The following is a 27,559-nucleotide window of genomic DNA, read 5'->3' as shown; positions in this document are numbered from 1 at the left end:
ATTCTGTTTCCCAACTCCACAAAGCTGGTCCGTGGGCGTGCCTTTGACGGGCAAAGGGAACCTATGGCGTAGGTTTTGTGGGAGACTTGGTCATAGACGTGTGGGTAGGAGCTGAGTGAGTGGTTGGTCTCTACGGCGTGGAGGTGGAAGGAGAACGGTTGGGTCCTCACCGGAGGGAGTGGTGGGTGGCCCCGGTGGGGGTGGTGAGGCGCGTCCTGGGGGCGGGGTCTACGGTGGACGAGTGCGCGTCGCCGCGCCCGGGATTTCAAACCTCGCGGCTGGAGCGCTTAGTGTCAGCTAGCCGAGCGGGTGTTGCTCAGCTGCTTCCTGGCGCGGGTCGAATCCACCTCTCGCGGGATCCAGGCCCAGCTCGACGGCAGCTCTCTCCTCGACGCCTCACCGTCGCCATGGTTCACTTCTTGCACCCGGGCCTTTCGCCCCGGACCATCGTCTCTCCGGACGCTCGGAAGGATATACTAGGCTGCCTCGTGGTGCAGGTGAGCTCTGAGGAGGGCAAGGGACGGGGGCAGGAAAAGGAACGCGAACCTCGGCTGGACGTCAGCCCTGGGCGAGCACGGCAAGTCGTCGGGGACCGTGCGGAGACATTTTTGGGTCGTTTCACCTACGCGGAGGGTAACGTCTGAAGAGGCTGAGCCCCTGTTAGGCTTCTGTCTTCAGATGCTGAGAAGAGCTTGTCGGAGAGGAGTTTTCCGCCCGGGGCGTCCCAGCCTCCGGGCCCAGCGCGCCGACCCTGCGCCGCGGAGGAGTGGCGGGGTGTGTCCCGCCTCCCGCTTGACCTTGGGCGGGTCTTCTCCTCTGGTCCCCTTGATTCTCCTGTGCAAGTGAGTGCGTGCGTGCTAAGTCGCTTCAGTAGTTTCCGACTCTTTGCGACACTATGGACTGTAGCCCACCAGGTTTCTCTGTCCATGGTATTCTCCAGTAAGAATACTGGAGTAGATTGCCATGCTCTCCTCCAGGGGTATCTTCCCTACCCAGGGATCGAACGCGTCTCTCCTGTCTCCTGAATTGGCAGGCGTATTGACTAGCGCCACCTGGGAAGACTACGTGTAAGCGCGGGCGACTGCTATTTTGCAAGGTGGTGGTAAGTTTAGACGTAAGCACTGGGCGTGGCTTTATGCTTGGCCCTTGGCATTTATTGTCATCCTGCGCCCAAATGCCTTAAACTTCGACTGTTCCCTAACTTATGTTGGGGACTTGTTGCTCCCCAGAGTATGCGACCTGTCGGTCCTGGGATTGTTAACAGAAAGAGCCCGCCTGGAAGAACTGGAACCCCAAAGAGTGAAATTCCTAAAATTCCATGTGTTCTTTTAGGCCCCGCCCCCCGTTTCCCTCGGAATGCCTTTCAAACGATGTTGAGCAACACGCAACCAAAAGAGAGTGTATTTGGAGCTTACTGTGTATCAGTTGTCGCATTTGTAAAACCTCTCGGATTTTTTGGTAGGCACTGATGGTCTCCATTTTACTAGTGTGTAGGAAAATTGAGAACTCTTGACTTGCTCAAGATCTTGAACCTGACATCGTTTCTGATGTGGCTCCATATTCTACAAAACCCCAAGGGCCACCCTTCTTAGAAATCAGAATCTACTGAACGCTCAACCCACAGTTAGTGTGGAGGAAAGGAGATATTCTGATTGAGGTTGCACTTTACACACTAACGCCTTGTTGGCCATTGTGTCCTGCAGAGGTCTAACCTGTAATCCTGTATACCCTTTTGGACTCACTTTTAAAAGCTTCTTAAACAGTGCATAAATTTATTTGTTATTGTTCAGTCCTATCTGGCTCTTTAGCGATCCCATGGATAGCAACACTGATCCGCACCCCTGTCCTTCACTCTCTCCTGGAGTTTGTGCAAATTCACGTCTTGTCTATTGGGTCGATGAGTTCTATCTCATCATCTCATCCTCTGCCTCTCCCTTCTCCTTTTGCCTTCAATCTTTCCCGGCATTGGGCTTCCCTAATAGCTCAGTTGGTCAAGAATCCATCTGCAATGCAGGAGATTCCTCGGTAGGGGAAGATCCGGTGGAGAAGGGACAGGCTACCCGCTTCAGTATTCTTGGGCTTCCCTTGTGGCTCAGGAATCCGTCTGCAATGCTGGAGACCTGCGTTCCGTCCCTGGGTTGAGATCCCCTGGAGAAGGGCAAGGCTACCCTCTCCAGTGTTCTGGCCTGGAGAATTCCATGGACTGTACAGTCCATGAGGTCGAAAAGAGTCAGAAAGGACTGAATGACTTTCACTTTCCCAGCATAAGGGTCTCTTCCAGTGAGTCAGCTTTTTGCCTCAGGTGGCCAAAATATTGGAGTTTCAGCATCAGTCCTTCCAATGAATATTTAGGGTTGATATCCTTGAGGATTGACTGGTTTGATCTTTCTGTCCAAGCAACTCTGAAGAGTCTTCTCTAGCACCACAATTTGAAGGCATCAGTTCTTTGGTGCTCAGCCTTCTTTATCGTCCAACTCTCACATCCGTATATGACTACCGGAAAAACCATAGCTTTGACTGTTTGGACCTTTCTCTGCAAAGTGATGGCTCTGCTTTTTGATGCTCTGTCTGGGTTTGTCATAGCTTTCCTTCCATGGCACAAGTGTCTTTTAATTTCATGACTGCAGTCACAGTCCGCATTGATTTTGGAGCCCAAGAAAATAAAGTTTCCCACTGCTTCCACTTTTTCTCTTTCTCTTTGTCATGAAGTGATGGGACCAGATGCCATCATCTTAGTTTTTTGAATGTATACTGTTGGGGTATGAGGTTGAAAGAGGAGAGTGAAAAAGCTGTCTTAAAATTCAGCATTTAAAAACTAAGATCATGGCGTCTGGTCCCATCACTTCATGGCAAACAGGAGAAAAAGTGGAAGCAGTGACAAAGCCAGACTGGATGAAGCACAAGCTGGAATCAGGATTGCCGCTGCTGCTGCTGCTAAGTCGCTTCAGTCGTGTCCGACTCTGTGCGACCCCATAGACGGCAGCCCACCAGGCTCTCCCATCCCTGGGATTCTCCAGGCAAGAACACTGGAGTGGGTTGCCATTTCCTTCTCCAATGCATGAAGGTGAAAAGAGAAAGTGAAGTCGCTCAGTCGTGTTTGACTCTTAGCGACCCCATGGACTGTAGCCTACCAGGCTTCTCCGTCCATGGGATTTTCCAGGCAAGAGTACTGGAGTGGGGTGCCATTGCCTTCTCCAGGAATCAGGATAACCAGGAGAAATATCAGTAACCTCAGATACACAGAAGATCCCACCCTTATGGCCAAAGTGAAGAGGAAGTAAAGAGCTTCTTTTTTTTTTTTTTAAAGAGCCACTTGGTGAAAGTGAAAGAGGAGAGTGAAAAAGCTGGCTTAAAACTCAACATTCAAAAATGATGATCATGGCCTCTGGTCCCATCACTTCATGGCAAATAGATGGGGAAAAAATGGAAACAGTGACAGACTTTATTTTCTTGGGCTCCAAAATCACTATAGATGGTGACTGCAGTCATGAGATTAAAAGATGCTTGCTCCTTTGAAGAAAAGCTATGACAAACCTAGACAGTATGTTAAAAAGCAGAGACTACTTTTCCAGCAAAGGTCGGTCTAGTCAAAGCTATGGTTTTCCCAGTAGTCATGTATAGATGTGAGAGTTGGATGATCAAGAAAGTTGAGCACCAAAGAACTGATGCTTTTGAACTGTGGTGTTGGAGAAGACTCTTGAGAGTCCGTTGGACTGCAAGATCCAACCAGTCAATCCTAAAGGAAGTCAGTCCTGAATTGGAAGGACTGATGCTGAAGCAGAAGCTCCAATACTTTGGCTGCCTGATGCGAAGAACTGACTCATTTGAAAAGACTGTGATGCTGGGAAAGACTGAAGGCAGGAGGAGGAGACAACAGAGAATGAGATGGTTGGATCACTGCAGATGGTGACTGCAGCCATGAAATTAAAAGACGCTTACTCCTTGGAAGAAAAGTTATGAGCAACCTAGATAGCATATTCAAAAGCAGACACATTACTTTGCCGACTAAGGTCCGTCTAGTCAAGGCTATGGTTTTTCCTGTGATCATGTATGGATGTGAGAGTTGGACTCTGAAGAAGGCTGAGCGCTGAAGAATTGATGCTTTTGAACTGTGGTGATGGAGAAGACTCTTGAGAGTCCCTTGGACTGCAAGGAGATCCAACCAGTCCATTCTGAAGGAGATCAGCCCTGGGATTTCTTTGGAAGGAATGATGCTAAAGCTGAAACTCCAGTACTTTGGCCACCTCATGCGAAGAGTTGACTTATTGGAAAAGACTCTGATGCTGGGAGGGATTGAGGGCAGGAGGAGAAGGGGATGACAGAGGATGAGATGGCTGGATGGCATCACTGACTTGATGGACGTGAGTCTGAGTGAACTCTGGGAGTTGGTGATGGACAGGGAGGCCTGGCGTGCTGCGATTCACGGGGTCACAAAGAGTTGGACATGACTGAGTGACTGAACTGAACTCGATGGACATGAGTTTGAGCAAGCTCTGGGAGTTGGTGATGGATAGGGAAGCCTGGTGTGTTGCAGTGCATGGGGTCCCAAAGAGGCTGAGCAACTGAACTGAACTGAATTTTCACTCTTATCAAGAGGCTCTTTAGTTCCTCTTCACTTTCTGCCATTAGAGTGATATTGTCTGCATATCTGAGGTGGTTGCTGTTAGTCCAGCAATCTTGATTCCAGCTTTTGATTCATCCTGCCTGACATTTGTTTGTAGCTAATGGAAAAGCTGAGTTGTTAATGTATGTCCTAGCACAGCATGTCAAGTACATTTTTTGCTGCCACTGACGTAATTGAAAAGCAAGGTTTCTTTAGAAAAGTGATCAGACTAATTTATTTCTGTGTGGTTCCATGCTGTACTCTGTACATTTGTCATTTGGTTAAGATTTTATTTTTAATTAATTAAAAAAATTGTACAATTCATGAATACTTTTCCTTTAGATTTCTCTGTGTTGTTTTAAATTTTATTTAGAAATGTTTTGTAGTTTTTAGTATAAATGTCTGATACATATTTTGTTAAATTTATCCCTGTTTTTGTTTTGTACTGTAAATATTTTTTAAAAGTTTGTAGTTTGGGGGGTGTATCAATCTTGTATCTTATGACTTTCCTCAAGCTACTTTAAAAAAAATAGAAAAATAATCAAAAGTTGATTCTTTGGAAAGATCAATAAAATTGATAGATCTTTACAGGATAATGAAAGGAAGACTTAAATAACCAATATCAGAATGAAGGAGCTATTGTCACTGCTGATGTAAAGCCACATATATTCTCTGGTTATTTTTTTAATGTTTTCTTAAGATTTTCTTTATCATCTGTTATCTGCAAAGACAGCTTTACTTATTCCCTTTCAATCTGTGCTTTATATTTCCTTTTCTAAAAAATGCAGTATCTAGGACCTTTTGTAGAATGTAGGAGAGAAGTGGTGAGAAGAGACATCTTTATATCATTCTAGCTCTTGGTTTTCCCATAGATCCCTTTTATCAAATTAAGGAAGTTTTCTTCTATTCTTAGTTTGCTGATTTTTTTTTTTGTTTTTGCTTTTTTCAGTCATGGAAATCATGAATGTGTTTTGAAAAGTGTTGAAATACTTTTTCAGTATATGTTAAGGACATATGTTTTTGTTCTTTATTGTGTTGATGTGGTAGGTTTTATTGATTGTGAATTTAACTTTACATTGTTGGACCTTAGTTCCTGGACCAGGAATTGAACTCTCGCCTTTGACAGTGAACGCTCAGAGTCCTAACCACTGGACTGCCAAAGAATTCCCTCCATTGAGTTTTTTTTTTTCCAATTGATTATTTCAAAAGTTTCATTCTATCTTTTCTGTTGACTTACTAGTTCTGTTCCTCTTCTCTGAATGGTCACATGAAGATAACAGTTTTTAAAATGTGAACTCAAGACCTCTGGGCTCTCTAAGACCCCATTCTGTTTCGTTAAGCCTCACATTAATGAAATTTGCAAAGATGTAAAACAGTGCTGCCATTGTCCCTAAACTTTTAAAAATTCTTTTTGAAAGTATAGTTCTTAAAAAAAAATGTTCTTTGTTGGGAATTTCCTGGTAATCCAGTGGTTAGGACTTGGTTCTTTCACTGCCGTGGGTGTAGGTTCAATCTTTGGTCTGGGAACTAAGATCCCACTAAGATTCCGGTGTGACCAGGAAAAGAAAATGTCCTTTGTGCAAACATGTGATTGGTTTAATTTTTATTATTTCTGAATGAAATATTTTAAAGATTTCTTAATTTTAACTTATAGTACAGTGAATGTTGATAGATGTAATCCAGTTTTTTAAGAGTACTGTGGTCCTAAGACTAAAAAGTTTGAGAGTCACAGCTCTAGGTTTTAAAATGTACACATTTGACTCACTGCACTACTTCTAAATGTATCACTTCAGCTTACAACAGTGTTCTTTCATCTTCTCCCCTCTTTCCTCTCCTTTGTACTATTGAAATAATACATTTTACTTTTCTAAGTTGCACAGTATATTGTTTTTACTTTTTCTTTGATCAGTTGTTAAAGAAATTAGGAAATAAGAAAAATAGTTTTATATTTATCCCCATGCTCCTGTTTCCAGTACTCTTCCCTTTTCTCTAGATCCCAAATATCCATCCTGTATAATGTTTCTTTGCTAAAAGAACATTTTACCTTTCTTATAGTGTAGACCTGCTGATGAGAGGTTCTTTCTACTTTGTCTGAAAATATCTTTATTTTACCGTTATTTTTGAAAGATACTTCAATGCACTTCGCTTTTCTTCCTACTGCACTTAAATTTTTTAGAAAATTTTATTTATTTAGTTGGATCTTTGTTGCTGCACGGGCTTTTCTTTAGTTGTGGTGAGCAGGGGTATTCTCTAGTTGCAGTGCAGGGCCTTCTCTTGTTGCTGAGCACAGGCTCTAGGCTGTGCGGGCTGCAGAAGTTTCGGCATGTAGGCTCAGTAGCTGTGGCACAGGTTCAGTAGTTGCGGCACATAGGCTTAGTTGCTCTGAGGCATGTGGGATCTTCATGAATCAGGGCTAGAATCCATGTCTCTTGCTGTGGCAGGTGGAGTCTTTACCACGCAGTCACCAGCAAAGCCCTCTGCTGCTGCTGCTGCTCAGTCGCTTCAGTCGTGTCCGACTGTGCGACCCCAGAGGCAGCAGCCCACCAGGCTCCCCCGTCCCTGGGATTCTCCAGGCGAGAACACTGGAGTGGGTTGCCACCTCTGCAGCACTTTAAAAATGTTACTTCATTGTCTTTTGGCTAGCATTGCTTCTGATGAAAATTCAGTGGTTGTATTTTTTCGTTTTAAACTGCCCACAGTATCTCTAGCTCCCCCTGCCCCACCCCTAGCTTAGGTTTTTCTTTTTATTATAGGCTTTTAGCTATTTGTCATGTTGTGGTGTCTTTTGTTTATTTCACTTTGGGTCCATTTTTGCCCCCGGGATCAGTTGGTTGATAGTTTGTATCTAATTTCACTATTTTTTGACTTTTTAAAAAAGAAAGTTATTAAGTTTATTGTTTTTTTGTACTTGGTGAATTAGCTATGTAATTCAATTAATATTAAGCTATAAAACAGTTTCATAGATTCCAAGTATAGGACATTGTCCTTGTTGACCTTTTCTATTTTTAAGTTTATTTATTTATTTTCTTGCTGCATGTGGGCTTTCTCTAGTCTCTGTTGAGATTCCATATTTACTCCCTCATTATATTCATATTCTCCTGTATATCCATGAATTATAATACCTATTTTAAAGTTCTTGTTTGCTAATTATGTTATTTCTGGATCTATTTCTTGCTCTTTTTTTGGCTGCATCATGCAGCTTGTAGGATCTTAGTTCCCCATCCAGGGATTAAACCCAAACCCTCTGTAGTGAAATTGTGGAGCCCTAACCACCAGACCTCCAGGGAGTTCCCTGGATCTATTTCTGGTGATTGATTTTATTTTCTTTCCTGCTTCTTACCATTTCTTATATTTTATTGTAAGCTAAACATTATGGATCCTAGTGTGTTTAGATTTTTGTTGTCTTTTTGAGTCAGGCCTATATTTGAGGTTTTTAAAACAGATTTTTTTTTTTTTTTTTTTGGTCTGTGCTCTGCCCTTCATGGGATCTTAGTTTCTGACCAGGGATGGAACTGAGACCCTTGGCAGTGAAAGCGCAGTGTCCTTACCACTGGACCAGCAGGGATTTCCTTGAGGTTTTTCTGGCTGAGCTGGGTGAAGATCTTTAGTTGCAGCCTTGTAACTCTTAGTTGCAGCATGTGGGATCTAGTGCCCTGATGAGGGTTCGGACCTTGGCTCCCTGCATTGGAGTCCTAGTTTGAAGTCTCAGTCACTGGACTACCAAGAAAGTCTCTGAGGTTTTTAAAGTGCTATTGAAGGGACTTCTCTGGAGGTCCAGTGGTTAAAGAATGCAGGAGCACAGGTTTGATACCTGGTCTGGGAATAAAGATCCTGCATGCGCAAGCCACATGGTGTGGCCAAAATTAATAACAAAACAAAAACAAAAAATGCCGTTGTAAACTTTTAAAGTTTAATTGTCTCATTGTTGGTTGTATATAAAATACAGCTTTTTGTTTGATTTTTTACCTTATACCCATTAAAACATGTTAATTAGGAAAGTTATGTAGTAGTGTTTTGTATTTTAGAAATGATGAATCTAAACCCTCGGTTGAGATGGATTGGAAAAGGATTAAGAGTGGAAGTAGAGTAATTTAGAGTTTTTTAGTATTCTTGGAAAGATATGGTAGTGACTTGAGTTAGGAATTGGTAGTGGAGTTAGAAAGAAGGGGATGAACTAGAAATTTATTTGGGAGGTTTGATAGTCATACAGCAGGAAATAGATGACACAGTCAGAATAAGGCTAATTTAATGAGAGTTTTGGAGAAGGAAATGGCAACCCACTCCAGTGTTCTTGCCTAGAGAATCCCAGGGACGGCAGATCCTGGTGGACTGCCATCTGTGGGGTCGCACAGGGTCAGACTGAAGCAACTTAGCAGCAGCAATGAGAGTTTAATTAAGGAGTTACTTCCAAAGATAAGGGAGAGGTGTGGAAAACCACAGTAGGTTCAGACGGTAAGGCGTCTGTCTACAATGTGGGAGACCTGGGTTTGATCCCTGGGTTGGGAAGATCCCCTGGAGAAGGAAATGGCAATCCATTCCAGGACTATTGCCTGGAAAATCCCATGGACAGAGGAGCCTGGTAGGCTACAGTCCATGGGGTCGCAAAGAGTCGGACACGACTGAGCGACTTCACTTTCACTTTAATGTCTAGTGACAGTAGCTCTTGCCACCCCTAGGCGCACAGGACCTCTCAGAAGGAATGTCTTAGTCATCTAGGCTGTTGTGACCAAAATTCTGTAGACTGGGTGACTCATAAAAAACATAAATTTATTTCTCACAGTTCTGGAAACTAGGAAGTTCAAGATCAAGGTGCTGGAAGATTTGGTGTCTGGTGAGAGTCCGCTTCCTGGTTCTTATACATCTTTTTGCTGTGTTCTCACATGGCAGAAGGGACGAGGGAATTCTCTGAGGTCACTCTTGTATGGGCACTAATTCCATTCAGTAAAGGCTTTACCCTCATGACCTAATGACCCAAGGTTCCTCCCTCCAAACATCAAATTAGAGGTTAGATTGCAGCATAAGAATTTTGGAAGAATGCAGACATTTAGTCAATAGCAAGAACAGAGGACTAATCTTAGAGGAGTGATTAGTGTGACATAGCCAGCCCAAGATACTTTGAATGAGAAAGAACAGGGGAAATTACCTGTGTGGAGTTGTAACCCCCAAAACATATATCCAAGTCTTAACCCTTAGAACCTGTGAATTTGACCTTTGGAGTCAGGATGTTTACAAATGTAATTAAGTTGAGGATCTTCCCCTTTTGCTTCTCTGTACCCCCACCAGGTGGCTTGTGGGACTGGGGATTGAATTGGGGCCCTTGGCAGGAAAGCACAGAGTCCTAACTACTGGGCCACCAGGGAATTCCCAGGTTGAGTATCTTGGTGAGAACATCTGATCCATCCTAAAGTTTTAGGCCAGACCCTAAATCTAGTGTCTGGATTTATAGTGTTTATAAGATAAAGGGATAGAGATTTGAGACCTAGAGATACAGGGAAGAAGGCCATGTGAAGATTAGAGTTGTGCTGCCACAAGCTGAGGGAAACCACAGCCCCTAGAAGCTGATGACGTAAGAATTCTTCCTTAGAGCCTTCAGAGGGACAGTGGTCCTGCTCATACCTTGATTTCTGGACTTCTGTCTTCCAGAACTATGAGAGAATAGATATCTGTTGTTTTTAGCCACCAATTTTGTGGTAATTTCTTATAGGAAATTACGTAGGAAACTAATACATGTTCCAGTTTTTTGAGAGTTTCATGTTAGAACCAAACTAACAGCCAGAGGGTAAGGGAACCTATTCGTGGGAACCTATTCATAGGATCTATACAAGTCACCTCAGCAGTAGAGGTGGAGAAGATTGAGTGGGTCTGAGTGGGAGGCAGTTAGCAAACACAAGATGTCTGGCACAGGTATAACCAGTAGGATTTGCTAATGTATTGGATCTGTGTTTTTTTGTGGGATGTTGATTAAAGATAAGGAAATGTCAGTAAAGATTAAACAGCTGAACAGATGTTATGCCATTTACTGAGTAGGGAAAGACTGGATAAATGTAGTTCCTTACATGGTAAGTTTGAAGTATTTGTGTGACATGGTTAAGTAGATATGTCAGAGAGGCAACTGGTTATCTAACACTGGCTTAAAGAGAGATCTGACCTGAAGATAATAATGTAGAATTTGTTGGATTTATAGATAATATTCAAAATCATGTTATCAGTAATCAGACATTATAGAGGCAGAGTTATTAGTCATTAGTGGTCTTGATGGGAAGTCAGTCTCTAAAACATACTACTGATTTATAAAACAAAGACAAGTAACAAAATACTGTGGTATAATTCTATGTATATAAAGTTAAAAAACATGTAGAACTAAATAATATTCAGGATAATGGTTACTTCTGGGTGAAGGGATAAGTAGCATCAGGAAAGGGTATATAGGGGCTTGAGAAATTTGATATATTCTGTTTAAGCTGTGTCATGAATACAAAAATATTTTTAAAATATATTGTTTTATATATAAATATTTTAGATATGTTCTAAACTTCATTTATGTGGGTTTAATCTTTACTGTATTTTAAATATGAGACTGCCATGTCCAGTAATTTGGCAAATAATGTCATAAAGCCTTAAAACGAAATATTTTGGATAAAATGCAGCAAATTCAATTACAGAATAAAGGAAATCCAAAGCATCCCCACCGAATTCATAGAAGCTGGAAATCACCACTGTAAGCAGGCCCTAAAATAACCAAAGATTAGAGACTAGACCTTTGTGAAAGCCAGGTGGGAAGTTTGAATGGAGACTGTGAATTGTAATATATATCTATAAACATGAACTAACAAAAGCTGATTACACTTCAGGGAAGTGGGAGATCTAAAAGTCTGCTTATGGAAAAGAGAAACAGGGAACTTTGTCAGTTTTGGCTTGGATTTTTGAATGAGAAAAATATCTCCTAAAAATGTGCAATCACAGGTCTGTCCTCATACAGACTCAGGGTTTTAATTGACATTGCTTGCTTGGTTCAGGAAATGTGTAGCTGAGAAATTATCAAAATGGTCACTGATGATGCCCCTGGGTAAGTAGCATTTAGCTACCCTATGTGGCCTGTCTTCTACCCAGGTTTCACAGGAGTCTAGTAAAATCTCATCAAAGATTAACTCAGAGACTTAAAGATTAGCTCAGGGACTTCCCTTGTGGTTCACTGGCTAAGACTCTGTACTCCCAATCCTAGGGGTATGGATTTGATCCCTGGTTGGGGATAGTACTAATATCCTGCACATTGTGCCATGAGGCCTTAAAAAAAGAAAAGATTAGCTCACAATCTTAAATTATGAAACATGAACCTCTCTGATTAAGAATCAACAGAATCAGGGGCTATCCTGGTGGTGTAGTGGTTGGCAGTCTGCCTGCCAATGCAGGAGAGAACAGATTTCATCTCTGGTTTGGGAAGATCCCACATGCCGTGGAGCATCTAAACCTATGTGCCACAATATTGAGCCCTGTGCTCCAGAGCCCAGGAGCCGCAACTGCTGAAGCCTGTCTTCTAGAACCTGTGCGCCACACCAAGAGAAGCCACCACAATGAGAAGCCTATACAGTACAGTGAAGACCAGCAGGGTAAAAAAATAAGTAAATCTTTTTTAAAAAGAATCAACAGAATTAGATTCCCAGAGACTTCAGAAAATGGTATTATTGAAACACTGTAAAGCTAGTGTGTTTAAAATTTATTAAATAAATATTGCATAGGAACGTGGAATGTTAGGTCCATGAATCAAGGCAAATTGGACGTGGTCAAGCAGCAGATGACAAGAGTGAACAACGACATTCTAGGAATCAGTGAACTAAGATGGACTGGAATGGGTGAATTTAACTCAGATGACCATTATATCTACTACTGTAGGCAGGAATCCCTTAGAAGAAATGGAGTAGCCATCATAATCAACAAAAGATTCCGAAATGCGGTACTTGGATGCAATCTCAAAAACGACAGAATGAGCTCTGTTTGTTTCCAAGGCAAACCATTCAGTATCACGGTAATCCAAGTCTATGTCTCAACCAGTAATGCTGAAGAAGCTAAAGTTGAACGGTTCTATGAAGACCTATAAGACCTTCTAGAACTAACACCCCAAAAAGATGTCCTTTTCATTATAGGGGACTGGAATGCAAAAGTAGGAAGTCAAGAAACACCTGGAGTAACAGGCAAATTTGGCCTTGGAGTACAGAATGAAGCACGGCAAAGGCTAATAGAGTTCTGCCAAGAGAACGTACTGGTCATAGCAAGCACCCTCTTCCAACAACACAAGAGAAGACTCTACACATGGACATCACCAGATGGTCGACACTGAAATCAGATTGATTATGTTCTTTGCAGCCAAAGATGGAGAAGCTCTATAGAACAGCAAAAACAAGACTGGGAGCTGACTGTGGCTCGGATCATGAACTCCTTATTGCCATGTTCAGACTGAAATTGAAGAAAGTGGAGAAAACTGCTAGACCATTCAGGTATGACCTAAATCAAATCCCTTATGATTATACAGTGGAAGTGAGAAATAGATTTAAGGGACTAGATCTGATAGAAGGCCTGATGAACTATGGACAGAGGTTCATGACATTGAATAGGAGACAGCAATCAAGAAATCAAGTTTTCATTTCCCCAAGAAAAAGAAATGCAAAAAAGCAAAATGGCTGTCTGAGGAAGCCTTACAAATAGCTATGAAAAGAAGGGAAGCGAAAAGCAAAGGAGAAAAGGAAAGATATAAGCATCTGAATGCAGAGTTCCAAAGAATAGCAAGAGGAGATAAGAAAGCCTTCCTCAGTATCAATGCAAAGAAATAGAGGAAAACAATAGAATGGGAAAGACTAGAGATCTCTTCAAGAAAATTAGAGATACCAAGGGAACATTTCATGCAAAGATGGGCTCGATAAAGGACAGAAATGGTTTGGACCTAACAGAAGCAGAAGATATTAAGAAGAGGTGGCAAGAATACACAGAAGAACTGTACAAAAAAGATCTTCACGACCCAGATAATCACAATGGTGTGATCACTCACCTAGAGCCAGACATCCTGGAATGTAAAGTAAAGTGGGCCTTAGAAAGCATCACTACGAACAAAGCTAGTGGAGGTGATGGAGTTCCAGTTGAGCTATTTCAAATCCTGAAAGATGATGCTGTCAAAGTGCTACACTCAATATGCCAGCACATTTGGAAAACTCAGCAGTGGCCACAGGACCGCAAAAGGTCAGTGTTCATTCCAGTCCCAAAGAAAGGGCAATGCCAAAGAATGCTCAAGCTACCACACAACTGCACTCATCTCACACGCTAGTAAAGTAATGCTTAAAATTCTCCAAGCCAGGCTTCAGCAATATGTGAACCGTGAACTTCCAGATGTTCAAGCTGGTTTTAGAAAAGGCAGAGGAATCAGGGATCAAATTGCCAACATCTGCTGGATCATCAAGAAAGCAAGAGAGTACCAGAAAAACATGTATTTCTGCTTTATTGACTATGCCAAAGCCTTTGACTATGTGGATCACAATAAACTGTGGAAAATTCTTAAAGAGATGGGCATATCAGACCACCTGACCTGCTTCTTGAGAAACCTATATGCAGATAAGGAAGCAACAGTTAGAACTGGACATGGAACAACAGACTGGTTCCAAATAGGAAAAGGAGTATGTTAAGGCTGTATCTTGTCACCCTGCATAATTAACTTATATACAGAGTACATCATGAGAAAACTGGGCTAGAAGAAGCACAAGCTGGAATAAAGATTTCTGGGAGAAATATCAATAACCTCAGATATGCAGATGATACTACCCTTATGGCACAAAGTGAAGAAGAACTAAAGAGCCTCTTGATGAAAGTGAAAGAGGAGAGTGAAAAAGTTGGCTTAAAGCTCAACATTCAAAAAACTAAGATCATGGCATCCGGTCCCATCACTTCATGGCAAATAGATGGGAAAACAGTGGAAACAGTGTCAGACTTTATTTTTGGGAGCTCCAAAATCATTGCAGATGGTGACTGCAGCCATGAAATTAAAAGACTCCTTGGAAGGAAAGTTATGACCCACCTAGACAGCATATTAAAAAGCAGCTGCTAAGTCGCTTCAGTCGTGTCTGACTCTGTGTGACCCCATAGACGACAGCCCACCAGGCTCTGCCGTCCCTGGGATTCTCCAGGCAAGAACACTGGAGTGGGTTGCCATTTCCTTCTCCAGTGCATGGAAATGAAAATGAAATTAAAAAGCAGAGACAGTACTTTTCCAACAAAGATCCGTCTAGTCAAGGCTATGGTTTTTCCAGTGTTCATGTATGGATGTGAGAGTTGGACTATAAAGAAAGCTGAGCACCGAAGAATTGATGCTTTTGAACTGTGGTGTTGGAGAAGACTCTTGAGAGTCCCTTGGACTGCAAGGAGATCCAGCTAGTCCATCCTGAGGGAGATCAGTTCTAGGTGTTCATCGGAAGGACTGATGTTGAAGCTGAAACTCCAAAACTTTGGCCACCTGATGTGAAGAGCTGACTCATTTGAAAAGACTCTGATGCTGGGAAAGATTGAAGGCAGGAAGAGAAGGGGACGACAGAGGATGGGATGGTTGGATGGCATCACTGACTCGACGGACATGGGTTTGGGTGGACTCCGGAAGTTGGTGATGGACAGGGATGCCTGGTGTGCTGCAGTTCATGGGGTCGCAAAGAGTCGGACACGACTGAGCGACTGAACTGAACTGAAATAAATGAAAAAAGAGCAATGTACAGTTAGACTATGAAGAACTAAATGCGACAGAATAAAGAAATAGTGACCTGGAAGGTAGATCTGTAGAAATTACCCACGGGAAGCATAATTTCCATTTTCACATGGGCATATGAACCAATTCTGGGTTTTGAGACCCAAGTAAAAGTCTGTTAAGACAGTTTTCAGGGAATTTTTTTGCTTCCCTGAAATTGATGCTTCTTTCTGACATGAATTCTGACATGGTAGGGTTTGATGCAGTTGAAACTCTCATATGTTCAAGAACAGGTGAGTACTTTCTTATGTAAAGTTAAATACACACTTAACACGTAGGAAATGTGGAATTCCAGGGACACAGAAATCTCATTTTTAGGTGACTACCCATGAAAAATGAAAACTGTGTTCCCACAAAAGTTTATGTGGGAAGCCCCACCAGGAACTTCCTTTGTGATCTACTGATTGGGAATTCAACAGCCAGTGCAAGGGACACAGGTTCGATTCCTGGTCTGGAAAGACTGTACATGCCACAGAAGAACTAAGCCCAGCTAAGCTCTAGAGCCTGCAAGCTGTACTACTGAGCCCATATGCTGCAAATGAAGAAAGCCTGAGCACGACAAAGACCCTGCCCAATGAAAAATAAATAATTAAAAAAAGTTTTATGTGAGTTGTTACAGCTTTATTCAAATTTGTCTAAAATGCAAATAACCCAAATGCTCTTCAGTTGGTAAAGAAAGAAATTCTAGTGTATTCATTACAGTGGAACGCTTCTCAGCAATAAAAAGGAACAAATTACAGAAGCATGCAACAACACCAGTAAACCTGTGTTAAAATGCATTATGCAAAATGAAAGAAGGCAGATTTGAAAGGCCTAATTACTTAATGATTCTGTTTATATGACATTTTGGGGAAGGCAGGACACTGGAGACAGAACAAAGATGAGTAGTTGCTTGGGATTGGTAAGAAGGATTGTCTGCAAAGGGACACTGGAGAATTTCTGGGTTATGGAACTGTTCTATATCTTTATTATGGTGGTAGTATACAACTGTATGGATTCATCAAAACTCATTGAACTAACTATATACCAAAATAAATTTTTTTGCGATGTATAAATTATACTATAATTAAAAAAAATGAATAAGAAGATAGTACAGTATTCAGAGTAAATCAGAATAAACTTACTGGAGAAATTTGGTTATGAAGAAGAGTAACTGAAGAGGATGTGGGAGTCAACAGAAGGTTTTTGTTTTTAAAGCAAATAATGGAGCTTAAATTGTATAAGAATGATCTGTTTATGGGAATTCCCTGGTGGTCTGTTGGTTAGGACTCACTGCTTCAGTGCACAGACTTAGATTCACCTCCTGGACGGGAAACTTCAGATCCCGCAAGCTGCAGGGCACAGCCAGGAAAAAGAAGAATGATCCATTTGAGAAGGATGGTTTGAAGATGTGCATAAATGAAGAAACAACAGGAGGAGCCAAGACAGGAGGGATGAAATCCAGCCAGCACATGTGGAAGTGTTGGTCTTTGCAAGGATGTACGTGTTTTCCATAGAAGAGAAGACTGAGGAAAAGATGCATGCAGTTTTGAGCTAAATTTGATGGGGAGGTGGCTTCATTATTTTCACTGAAGTGGATCACATTCTGATATCAGTGTGAAATGGGTTTGAGGAACAAGTAGAAGGCATGAAATAATTGTTGCTTGATAGTGGGAGAGTGCCCTGTCTAAGGAGACTTTGAATGATTTCCGGCTACTTAGGGCTCATTTGAAGTTAATGTTCATGAATTTTCCATGACATAATGTGTTGTGTGAATCTTCCCCTCTTCATAGATGATTAGCTGCTGGGCGTTGCCATAAAGAAAGGTGAGTAGCAAAGTTCTTCCAGGAGAATGTCTGAAGAGTATGATGGAGGAGAGGAAACAAGGAGTTGAGGATATTTATGAAGGAATAGTCTATAATTTGGACTATGGAGGGAATTTATTCAGTAAAAAGTGGTGTGGAGGTCATTGAATGTATTGCATGTTGAAACCTTTGACAAAGATGGCAATCCCTGGCTTATTGTTCTCTCTTCATGTCTGAATGCCATACCTTTCAAATGTTTCTGGAATGAACAAATGTCAGTCTCTTAGCGGAGATGTCCTATATCTCTCAGTTTGTATTCTTCTACAGCCTCCTTATTATAACAGTCTTTTATAGTGTGAATACTTTTGAGGGTGGGAATGGGCAGACCTTCTTATCCTCTGGCATGTAGTAATCACTGAATAAATATTTGCTGAATAAATGACTGTATGATTTCTGCTTGCTTAGTTCCTTGTGCTATATTGAAATCGTCAGATTTATGGGATGTATTCTCTACTAAACTGTGTGGTCCAAAAGGATTAGAGCTATAACTTACTCATCCCTGTATTCTCAGGGGCTGGCACAGAACAGGAGATAAGTGAAGGACTGAGAGAACTTAATTTTTTTTTAAGATACAACAGAAGCTACAACAGGTCAAAATTTTCCACATGGTTGATAATTGGAATAAGGTGGTTTCATTGCATATAAATCATTAGAGTGAGAAGAATGTATCTTAAGATATTCTCATGTATAACATGACCACATTTATGCTGAATTTTTGTAGATGTTAACAAGTTTGTTTGTTTGGGGGTTTGTTTGCTAGGAGGAGGCATCTCCCTACTCTTTGGTCAACATATGCCTGAACGTCCTGGTTGCTAACCTAGAGAAATTGTGTTCTGAAAGATCTGATGGAACACTTTGTCTTCCGGAACATTGGAGTTTTCCTCAGGAATTAGCTGATCGATTCGTTGGGATGATGGCTTGGCAAGGTAATGATAAGACTGCTTTATTGTGTACTTTTATAGCACTTGACTATTTGAAAAGCACTTTTGCATATAATTCTGTTTTGTTCCTCTTAACAACCTGCTGAGAAATATAGAAATTTGTGTGGAGGTTGATTCTCAGAGTCTTTCTGGGATCCCTTGATGAAAATTATCTTCCTTCTAGGTTTGCCCTGCTGTTGCTATAAGTCTCATTTCCCATTCTTTTGATTGTGAATATGAACCTTAAATTTTTTCTTTTACTTCCTTTAGTAGTAGGGCTTTCAAAGGGCTGTGTTTGCTATGTTTGTGTTTTCTTAATGAAAAATTTTGGGGAGTAACACATGATTGAGATAAAATTCACATAGTGTATAATTCATCCATTTAAAGTATATGGTTCAGTTATTATTTTTTTTAGCACATTCACAGATTTGTGTAGCCATCATCCCAGTCAGTTTTCATCACCTCAAAAAAAAAAAAAAATCCTTATTCATCCCTCTATAATTCTTAGCAGTCACTAATCTACTTTCTACCTCTATGGATTTGCCTTTTGTGAACATTTAGTGTAAATGGAATCATTTAATATGTGACCTATTGTGTCTTCGGAGAAGGCAATGGCTCCCCACTCCAGTACTCTTGACTGGAAAATCCCATGGACGGAGGAGCCTGATGGACTGCAGTCCAAGGGGGCGCTAAGAGTCAGACATGACTGAGCAACTTCACTTTCAGTTTTCACTTTCATGCATTGGAGAAGGAAATGGCAACCCACTCCAGTGTTCTTGCCTTGAGAATCCCAGGGACGGGGCTAGCCTGGTGGGCTGCCGTCTATGGGGTCGCACAGAGTTGGACATGACTGAAGTGACTTAGCAGCAGCAGCAGCATTGTGTCTTGCTTCTTTCATTTAGCATAATATTGTCAAGGTTCATCCATTTTGTAACATCAACTACTACTGAATTTTTATGGCTGTGTAATATTCCATTGTATTGATATACTACCTTTTATTTGTTTCTCAGTTGATGAACATTAGGTTTATTTTTAAGATTTTTTTTTAATGTGGACTATTTTTAGTCTTTATTGAGTTTGTTACAGTATTGCTTCTGTTTTATGTTTTGCTTTTTTGACCACAAGGTGTGTGGGATTGTAGCTCCCAGACCAGGGACTGAACCCTCACCCTCTGCACTGGAAGGGAAAATCTTAACTACTAGAGTGCCAGGGAAGTCCCTGTGTTGTTTTTATTATACATTTTGGCTATTACGAATAATGCTTCTATAAACATTAGTGTACACATTTGTGTGTGTGGATATATGCTTTTATATCTTTGGGTGTATACCCAGGAGTGGAATTGCCAGGTTAAGTGGTAGCTTTGTGTTTAACTTTTTGAAGAACTTCAAATTCTTTCCCAAAGTAGCTGTACCATTTTATGTTCCCACCAGCAGTTGGAAGAGAAGAGTTCCAATTTCTCCACATCCTCACCAAAACTTGTTATCTAATGGCTTTGATGATTGCCATTCTGGTGGATGTGAAGTGGTATCTATTGTGATTTTTATGTGCATTTCCCAAATAGCTAATTGGCTTCCCTGGTGGCTCAGACAGTGAAGAATCTGCTTTCAATGCAGGAGACCCGGGTTTGATCCCTGGGTTGGGAAGATCCCTTGGAGAAGGGAATGGCTACCCACTCCAGTATTCTTGCTGAAAAATTCCATAGACAAGAGGAGCCTGGCAGGCTATAGTTCATGGAGTCACAAAGAGTCAGATGTGACTGAGCACAATATAAAATATAAATATAAAAAATACGCATATACCTCCTTTATCCATTCATCTGTTGTTGGTATGTATGTTCCTGTTGCCATTTTAAAAATTGTTTTTATAGGTCTTTTTCTTCTCTTGTGTTTTCCACCTAGAGAATCTCCTTTAACATTTGTTTATAGATGGTATCCATTCATCTGTTGCTGGACACTTAACATTGCTTCCATTTCTTGGCAATTGTAAATAATGCTCCTGTGAACATTAGGATGTATATATCTTTTCAGATCAGTGTTTTGTTTTTTTATTGGATATTTACCCAGCAGTGGAATTGCTGGTCATAGGATAGTTGGGTTTTTTTAAGAAAACTCTACACTGTTTTCCACAGTAGCTGCACAAATTTTTACATTCCCACAAACAGTATATGAGGGTTTCCTTTTCTCCACCTCCTCACCAGCATTTGTTATTTCAGTTCTATCTGATGATAGCAGTTCTGATGGTGATACCTCATTCTGGTTTTGATTTGGATTTCCCTGGTGGTTAGTGATGTAACACATACATCTTTTCATGTGCCTGTTGGGCATATGCATGTCTTTGGAGAAATGTCTGTTTAGGTCTTCTTTCCATTTCTAAATAGAATTGTTTGTTTTCTTGGTATTAAGTTATATGAGTTGTTTATGTATGCATTGTGGATGTTTTATTGGTTGTATTAAGTTGGTGAAAAAGTAATGGGAATTCTTCAGACTGTGAGTTTTTATTTTAAATCGTTATACCTAGGCTCAAACACATCTTTATTAATCAAAAAAGGAACCATTACAATCAACATATGTTTTTCCAATGAGAAGTAAGTTTTTTTATTCCTGTAGAATAAAAATCTGTATTTTGGGATTCAGTGAACTCTTGGAAGGCATTTTCTGCCTCTGTTGGTTGTGGAAGCATTTTTCCTGCAGAAAGTTGTCGAGATGCTTGCAGAAGTGTTAGTTGGTTAGTAAGAAGTCAGGTGAATATGGTGGATGAGGCAAAACTTTTAGCCCAGTTTGTTCAATTTTTGACACATTGATTGTGTGACATGGGGTTGGGCATTGTAGTCGGAGAAATGGTTCATTGTTGTTGGGTCAAATAAGAGAAGACAACACTTCAAAACAATGATTTTTTGGATTTTTGGTCACCTCATGAGGCACCCAGTTACTGAACTTTTTTACCTTTCCAATTTGCCTCAAATGCCAGATGACCGCAGAATGGTCAATGTTGAGTTCTTCAGCCACTTCTCATGTAGTTTTAAGAGGATCAGCTTCTATGTTTGCTCTCAGTCGTTTGTTGTCAACTTCCGATGCCCAGCTACTACACTCATCTTCAAGGCACTTGTCTCCTTTGTAAAACTTCTTGAACCAAACATACTGCATTGCATGTTAGTTATCAGTTCCTGGGCCAAGTGTGTTGTTGATGTTGCCTGAGTTGTCTCCACTGCTTTACAGTCCATTTTGAACTTGAATAAGAAAATTGCTTGATTTGCTTTTTGTCTAACATCATTTCTGTAGTCTAAAATAAATAACAATAAACAGCATGAGAAATGCTGGATGAAGCACAAGCTAAAATCAAGTTTGCTGGGAGAACTATCAATAACCTCAAATATGATGCCACCCTTATGGCAGAAAGCAAAGAACTAAAGAGTCTCTTGATGAAAGTGAAAGTGGAGAGTGAAAAAGTTGGCTTAAAGCTCAACATTCAGAAAACGAAGATCATGGCATCTGGTCCCATCAGTTCATGGCAAATAGATGGGGAAACAGTCGAAATAGTGACAGACTTTATTTTCTTGGGCTCCAAAATCACTGCAGATGGTGACTGCAGCCATGAAATTAAAAGAAGCTTACTCCTTGGAAGAAAAGTTATGACCAACCAAGACAGCTTATTAAAAAGCAGAGACATTACTTTGCCAACAAAGCAAAGTAATGTCTCTGTCTAGTCAAGGCTGTGGTTTTTCCAGTAATCATTAGTCATGTATGGATGTGAGAGTTGGACTATAAAGAAAGATGAGCACTGAAGAATTGATGCTTTTGAACTGTGGTGCTGGAAAAGACTCTTGAGAGTGCCTTGGACTGCAAGGAGATCCAAGCAGTCCATCCTGAGGGAGATCAGTCCTGGGTATTCATGGGAAGGACTGATGCTGAAGTTGAAACTCCAATACTTTGGCCACCTAATGTGAAGAACTGACTCATTGGAAAAGACCCTAATGCTGGGAAAGATTGAAGGCGGGAGGAGAAGGGGATGACAGAGGATGAGATGGTTGGATGGCATCACCAACTCAATGGACATGAGTTTGAGTAAACTCCAGGAGCTGGTGATGGACAGGGAGACCTGGCGTGCTGCAGTCCATGGGGTTGGAAAGAGTCAGACATGACTGAGCGACTGAATTGAACTGAAACAGCATGTAACAAGTCATTAGCAAAAAACATAGAGTGAGAAATGCACATTAAAATGATGTAACCACATTTATTTAAGAATGTATCCCACTATCAAATGGCAAAGTTCAACAGTGCAAAACCTCAGTTACTTTTGCACCAACCTAATAGATTGGAGGGGAGAGCTTACTCCAGAGTAGTGCTTCACTATGCCATGTTGCTGATGTGATGCCCTCTCTAATTCTTACGTCTTTTCTTCTGCTTACTTTGGATTTAATTTGTTCTTCTTTTTCTAGTTTCCTAAGGCGGAAATTTAGATTATTGATTTTAGATCTTCTTTACTTAAGCATGCATTCACAAGCTATAACTTTCCCACCTAGCACTGCCTTTTCTGTGTCCCATAGATTTGGGTAAGTTGTGTTCTTATTTTCATTCAGTTCAAAATATTTTGTAGTTTCTCTTGATTTTTTCCCCTTTGATTCATCTGTTATTTAGAAGTATGTTTATCTTCATGTATTTTGGGACTTCCAGTTATTTTCTTTCTTTAAAGAAACTGGTCATTTGTTTTGTACAGTATCCTACAATCTGGACTTTACCATTGTTTGTGCTGTGATTTGACATGTTTTTCTGATTCTTGTAATTCCTATACATTGAAAATTAGATGTAGAAGCTTGATCAAATTGAAGTTTAATGTTTGGTAGTGATGTTTGTACTTCTTGTCCTCAGTTGCTTCGGTTGTGTCTGACTCTTCACAAACCCCATGGACTGGAGCCTGCCAGGCTCTTCTGTCCATGGCAGTTCTCCAAGCAAGAATTCCGGAGTGGGTTGCCATTCCTTCTGCATTGTACTTCTGAAGGGTGTTAATAAAGTCTCATTGTCTGGTTGGTTTTCACTTTTGGTGACCATAGATGATAATTACCTACCTAGATTTATTAAATCAGCAGGAGTTTTTGTATGTTTGATTTAATGTTTATTACTCTCAACCTTGCTGGTTGGAGTAACTTTGTTTTCCTGTTTTTTATCCTTCGTTGCTGTTCCACACTTTCTTTGGTATGCCTCTGTTTCTATATATATGTGTTGTTTTATGTTCCTCAGGTTTCCATCTTGGGAAGCTTTGTATATTTTCTTACTTTGTATATGTATACTCCCTGGATAATCTTCTTTGGTTTAGCTACCACTTCTACTTTGATTTCCCAGAGTTTTCCATGCAGGTCTTTATTCGAAGCTCCAGAACCACATACAAGAGCTAGATGCCAGGGTCCAGCCCTGGTGGATCCAGGGAGATTTGAAGGAGAGATGGATAGGCGAGGGAAAAACTTATTTATATAGAAATACAAAAGAGATTAAGTAGAAATAGTGTAGTAGGAAAATTAAGTGGAGAAAAGAGGCTGAATAACTTGGTTTACGGGGAAAACCAATAAAATCTCAGGACAAGAGATTTGCACCATCTACGTTGGGCCACTGGCGCCCACTTGAATATCGAAGGGTACCCTGCCTTAGGCTCCCTTTCGCGCGGGTCTTAGAAGCCAGGGCAAGTAAGTAGACTTGGTGAGCCTCCCCGCTCCAGATGGGAATTCAGCCAGAAAAGGAGAGGGAGGGAGAGTGAGAAAAAGAGAGAGAGAAAGAGACACGGGGGGAGCCAGATTCCCAAGAAACTAGGCCGAGAGACTAGTCCGAGAACCTGGTCCATCCTTTATTGTTCAGAAGGCTTTTTATACTTTTGATAAAACATGGAGATCAACGGGTAACACAAAGTTAGGCAGCGTTAGCAGCCCAAACTCATCAAAACCAGGCTTTTCTCTCTGCATACTTAGTAGTATACACAAGTCTTAGGTGATTTACATCATCTTCCGGCCGAAAGGGCCAATTAACATTTTACATCCTTTTTTCTGATAAGGGTTTGTCAACCAGAAGACTTATTTGTGGTGTTCTCAAAGTCTGGTGCCACTCTCAGAAAGCACTAAATAAAGTTACATTCTTACATAGCAAAGATACAGCAATTTATAACAACTAAAGGAGTACAGTGATTTGTAACAAAAGCAAAGTAATTAACTCAAAAGTCTAGTGTTGCTAACATCAAAACTATTATATATCTTTTTCCATATCCCGTTTACATTGATTAACATCCTCCCAGGTGCCTAAAAGATAAAGAATATGGAGGCCTGGCAGCAATCATTGAGTCAGCAGTGAAATCTGTCACCAATATGATTTTTAGCTCTTTAGAAAAGGCTCTGTATCTTTAAGATGTTTTTAAGCTTTTTGCCTCCTGCGGTTGGGGGGCTACAAGCAATTCACAAGCTTTAAGAGTTCCAGGGGAACCTGTTAGGCAAGGTAGAGAGTTATCAGAGGGGGTTTGAGCTGAAACATCCCTTTCAAATGCAGAAGACTAAAGCCCTGAGTTAACTTTTTCCAGAGAGTGTCAGAAAAGTGCAAAAATACAATAAGGCAGGCAGATTCTTATTTTTTGGGGTACATGCTCAGGAAATACCAGGGGGAAAACCTGAGGCCTGATTCGCCTTGCCCATCAGGCCTCTGCCACATGACCTTGTCATGGGTGGGATTCCTTACGCTGGCTCCCGGCAGGCAGGTATCTTGTAACTCTTATCTAGGTTGCTGAATCATCCTATTCTTTTGGTTTTCTTCTACTTCAGTGTCTGCTGCTTATCTTTCTGGTCATCTAGCTTCCCTTGAAGAACAGTGCAGAAGCTATCTAATCCTGAGTGTCAGTTCAGTTCAGTTCAGTCACTCAGTCATGTCCGACTCTCTGCGACCCCATGAATCGCAGCACACCAGGCCTCCCTGTTCATCACCAACTCCCGGAGTTCACTCAAACTCACATCCATTGAGTCGGTGATGCCATCCAGCCATCTCATCCTCTGTCGTCCCCTTCTCCTCCTGCCCCCAATCCCTCCCAGCATCAGAGTCTTTTCCAGTGAGTCAACTCTTTGCATGAGGTGGCCAAAGTACTGGAGTTTCAGCTTTGGCATCATTGCTTTCAGAGAAATCCCAGAGCTGATCTCCTTCAGAATGGACTGGTTGGATCTCCTTGCAGTCCAAGGGACTCTCAAGAGTCTTCTCCAACACCACAGTTCAAAAGCATCAATTCTTCGGCGCTCAGCTTTCTTCACAGTCCAACTCTCACATCCGTACATGGCCACTGGAAAAACCATAGCCTTGACTAGACAGACCTCTTGGCAAAGTAATGTCTCTGCTTTTCAACATGCTATCTAGGTTGGTCATAACTTTTCTTCCAAGGAGTAAGCGTCTTTTCATTTCATGGCTGCAGTCACCGTCTGCAGTGATTTTGGAGCCCAAAAAATAAAGTCTGACACTGTTTCCACTGTTTCCCCATCTATTTCCCATGAAGTGATGGGACCAGATGCCATGATCTTTGTTTTCTGAATGTTGAGCTTTAAGCCAACTTTTTCACTCTCCACTTTCACTTTCATCAAGAGGCTTTTTAGTTCCTCTTCACTTTCTGCCATAAGGGTGGTGTCCTCTGCATATCTGAAGTTATTGATATTTCTCCCAGCAATCTTGATTCTAGCTTGTGCTTCTTCCAGCCCAGCATTTCTCATGATGTACTCTGCATACAAGTTAAATAAGCAGGGTGGTGTACTCCTTTTCCTATTTGGAACCAGTCTGTTGTTCCATGTCCAGTTCTAACTGTTGCTTCCTGACCTGCATATAGGTTTCTCAAGAGGCAGGTCAGGTGGTTTGGTATTCCCATCTCTTTCAGAATTTTCCACAGTTTATTGTGATCCACATAGTCAAAGGCTTTGGCATAGTCAATAAAGCAGAAATAGATGTTTTTCTGGAACTCTCTTGCTTTTTCCATGATCCAGCGGATGTTGGCCATTTGATCTCTGGTTCCTCTGCCTTTTCTAAAACCAGTTTGAACATCTGGGAGTTCATGGTTCACGTATTGCTGAAGCCTGGCTTGGAGAATTTTGAGCATTACTTTACTAGCGTGTGAGATGAGTGCAATTGTGTGGTAGCTTGAGCATTCTTTGGCATTTCCTTTCTTTGGGACTGGAATGAAAACTGACCTTTTGCAGTCCTGTGGCCACTGCTGAGTCCTCCAAATTTGCTGGCATATTGAGTGCAGCACTTTGACAGCATCATCTTTCAGGATTTGGAATAGCTCAACTGGAATTCCATCACCTCCACTAGCTTTGTTCATAGTGATGCTCTACGGCCCACTTGACTTCACATTCCAGGATGTCTGGCTCTAGGTGAGTGATCACACCATTGTGATTATCTGGGTCGTGAAGATCTTTTTTGTACAGTTCTTCTGTGTATTCCTGCCACCTCTTCTTAATATCTTCTGCTTCTGTTAGGTCCATACCATTTCTGTCCTTTATCGAGCCCATCTTTGCATGAAATGTTCCCATGGTATCTCTAACTTTCTTGAAGAGATCTCTTGTCTTTCCCATTCTGTTGTTTTCCTCTATTTCTTTGCATTGATCGCTGAGGAAGGCTTTCTTATCTCTTCTTGCTATTCTCTGGAGCTCTGCATTCAGATGCTTATATCTTTCCTTTTCTCCTTTGTAGATGCTTTTTGACAGTTGGTCCTTATTCATTTCCTCTTACATTTCTATGTTTTAAATAACATTCTCTATTCTGATTAATTCCAAATGTTTATGCTTCAGTCTTTTAGATTTAAAATATATAGAATCGAGAAGACCTTGGCTGATTTTGTGGAAAGTCTTGAAGGTAGAATAACTACTCAGATCTGTGTTTTGTTAGGGTGTGAGGGGTGAATCTTTATACTTCCCAACACAGTCTTTGAATGTGGGTTTCCATGGGAAAGTGGTATGACCATGGGTGAAGCAACTCTTTTCAGCTGATGCATTCTACATAGATGAGGGCTGTCAGTTGGTGGCATTTCCAGCAGCTCAAGTAGTAAGTCCTTTCTTTCTTTAAAAAAAAAAATTATTTATTTATCGCTGCATTGGGTCTTAGCTCTTCATTATGGCCTGTGGGCTTCTCTCTAGTCGTGATGTGTGGAGTCCAGAGTGCAAGGGCTCTGTAGTTGTGGCATGCAGGCTCTCTAATTGGGGTGCGTGGGATCAGTAGTTGGAGCTTGTGGGCTTAGTTGCCCCTCGACATTGGCATTTTAGTTCACCAACCAGGGATCAAAACTGCATCCCCTGCATTTGAAGGCAGGTTCTTAGCTGCTAGTAGTCCCAGTCATTTATTTTTAAATGTGATCTGGTGTCACATGACAGCATCTGCTACACTGCCATTGCCTCCCATCTCATTGGTCTACCTGTTCA

The 27,559-nt window shown here is 41.3% G+C and overlaps 1 protein-coding gene across 1 annotated transcript in view; it reads left to right on the top strand.

Moving 5' to 3' along the window:
• The first annotated feature begins 407 nt into the window (after positions 1-407).
• The window catches only part of ZYG11A (zyg-11 family member A, cell cycle regulator), a 65,024-nt gene continuing 37,872 nt past the window's right edge, over positions 408-27,559 (top strand). The window contains exons 1-2 of the mRNA XM_068965380.1: positions 408-497; positions 17,982-18,147. Of these exons, the coding sequence (XP_068821481.1) occupies positions 408-497; positions 17,982-18,147 (256 nt within the window). The remainder of the gene's footprint in view (positions 498-17,981; positions 18,148-27,559) is intronic.

The sequence above is a fragment of the Capricornis sumatraensis genome, chromosome 2 (assembly GCF_032405125.1).
Source record: "Capricornis sumatraensis isolate serow.1 chromosome 2, serow.2, whole genome shotgun sequence".
Classification (NCBI taxonomy): Eukaryota; Metazoa; Chordata; class Mammalia; order Artiodactyla; family Bovidae; genus Capricornis; species Capricornis sumatraensis.
The sequence above is the reverse complement of the archived record's forward strand: the minus strand, read 5'-3'. Positions and strand labels throughout refer to the sequence as shown.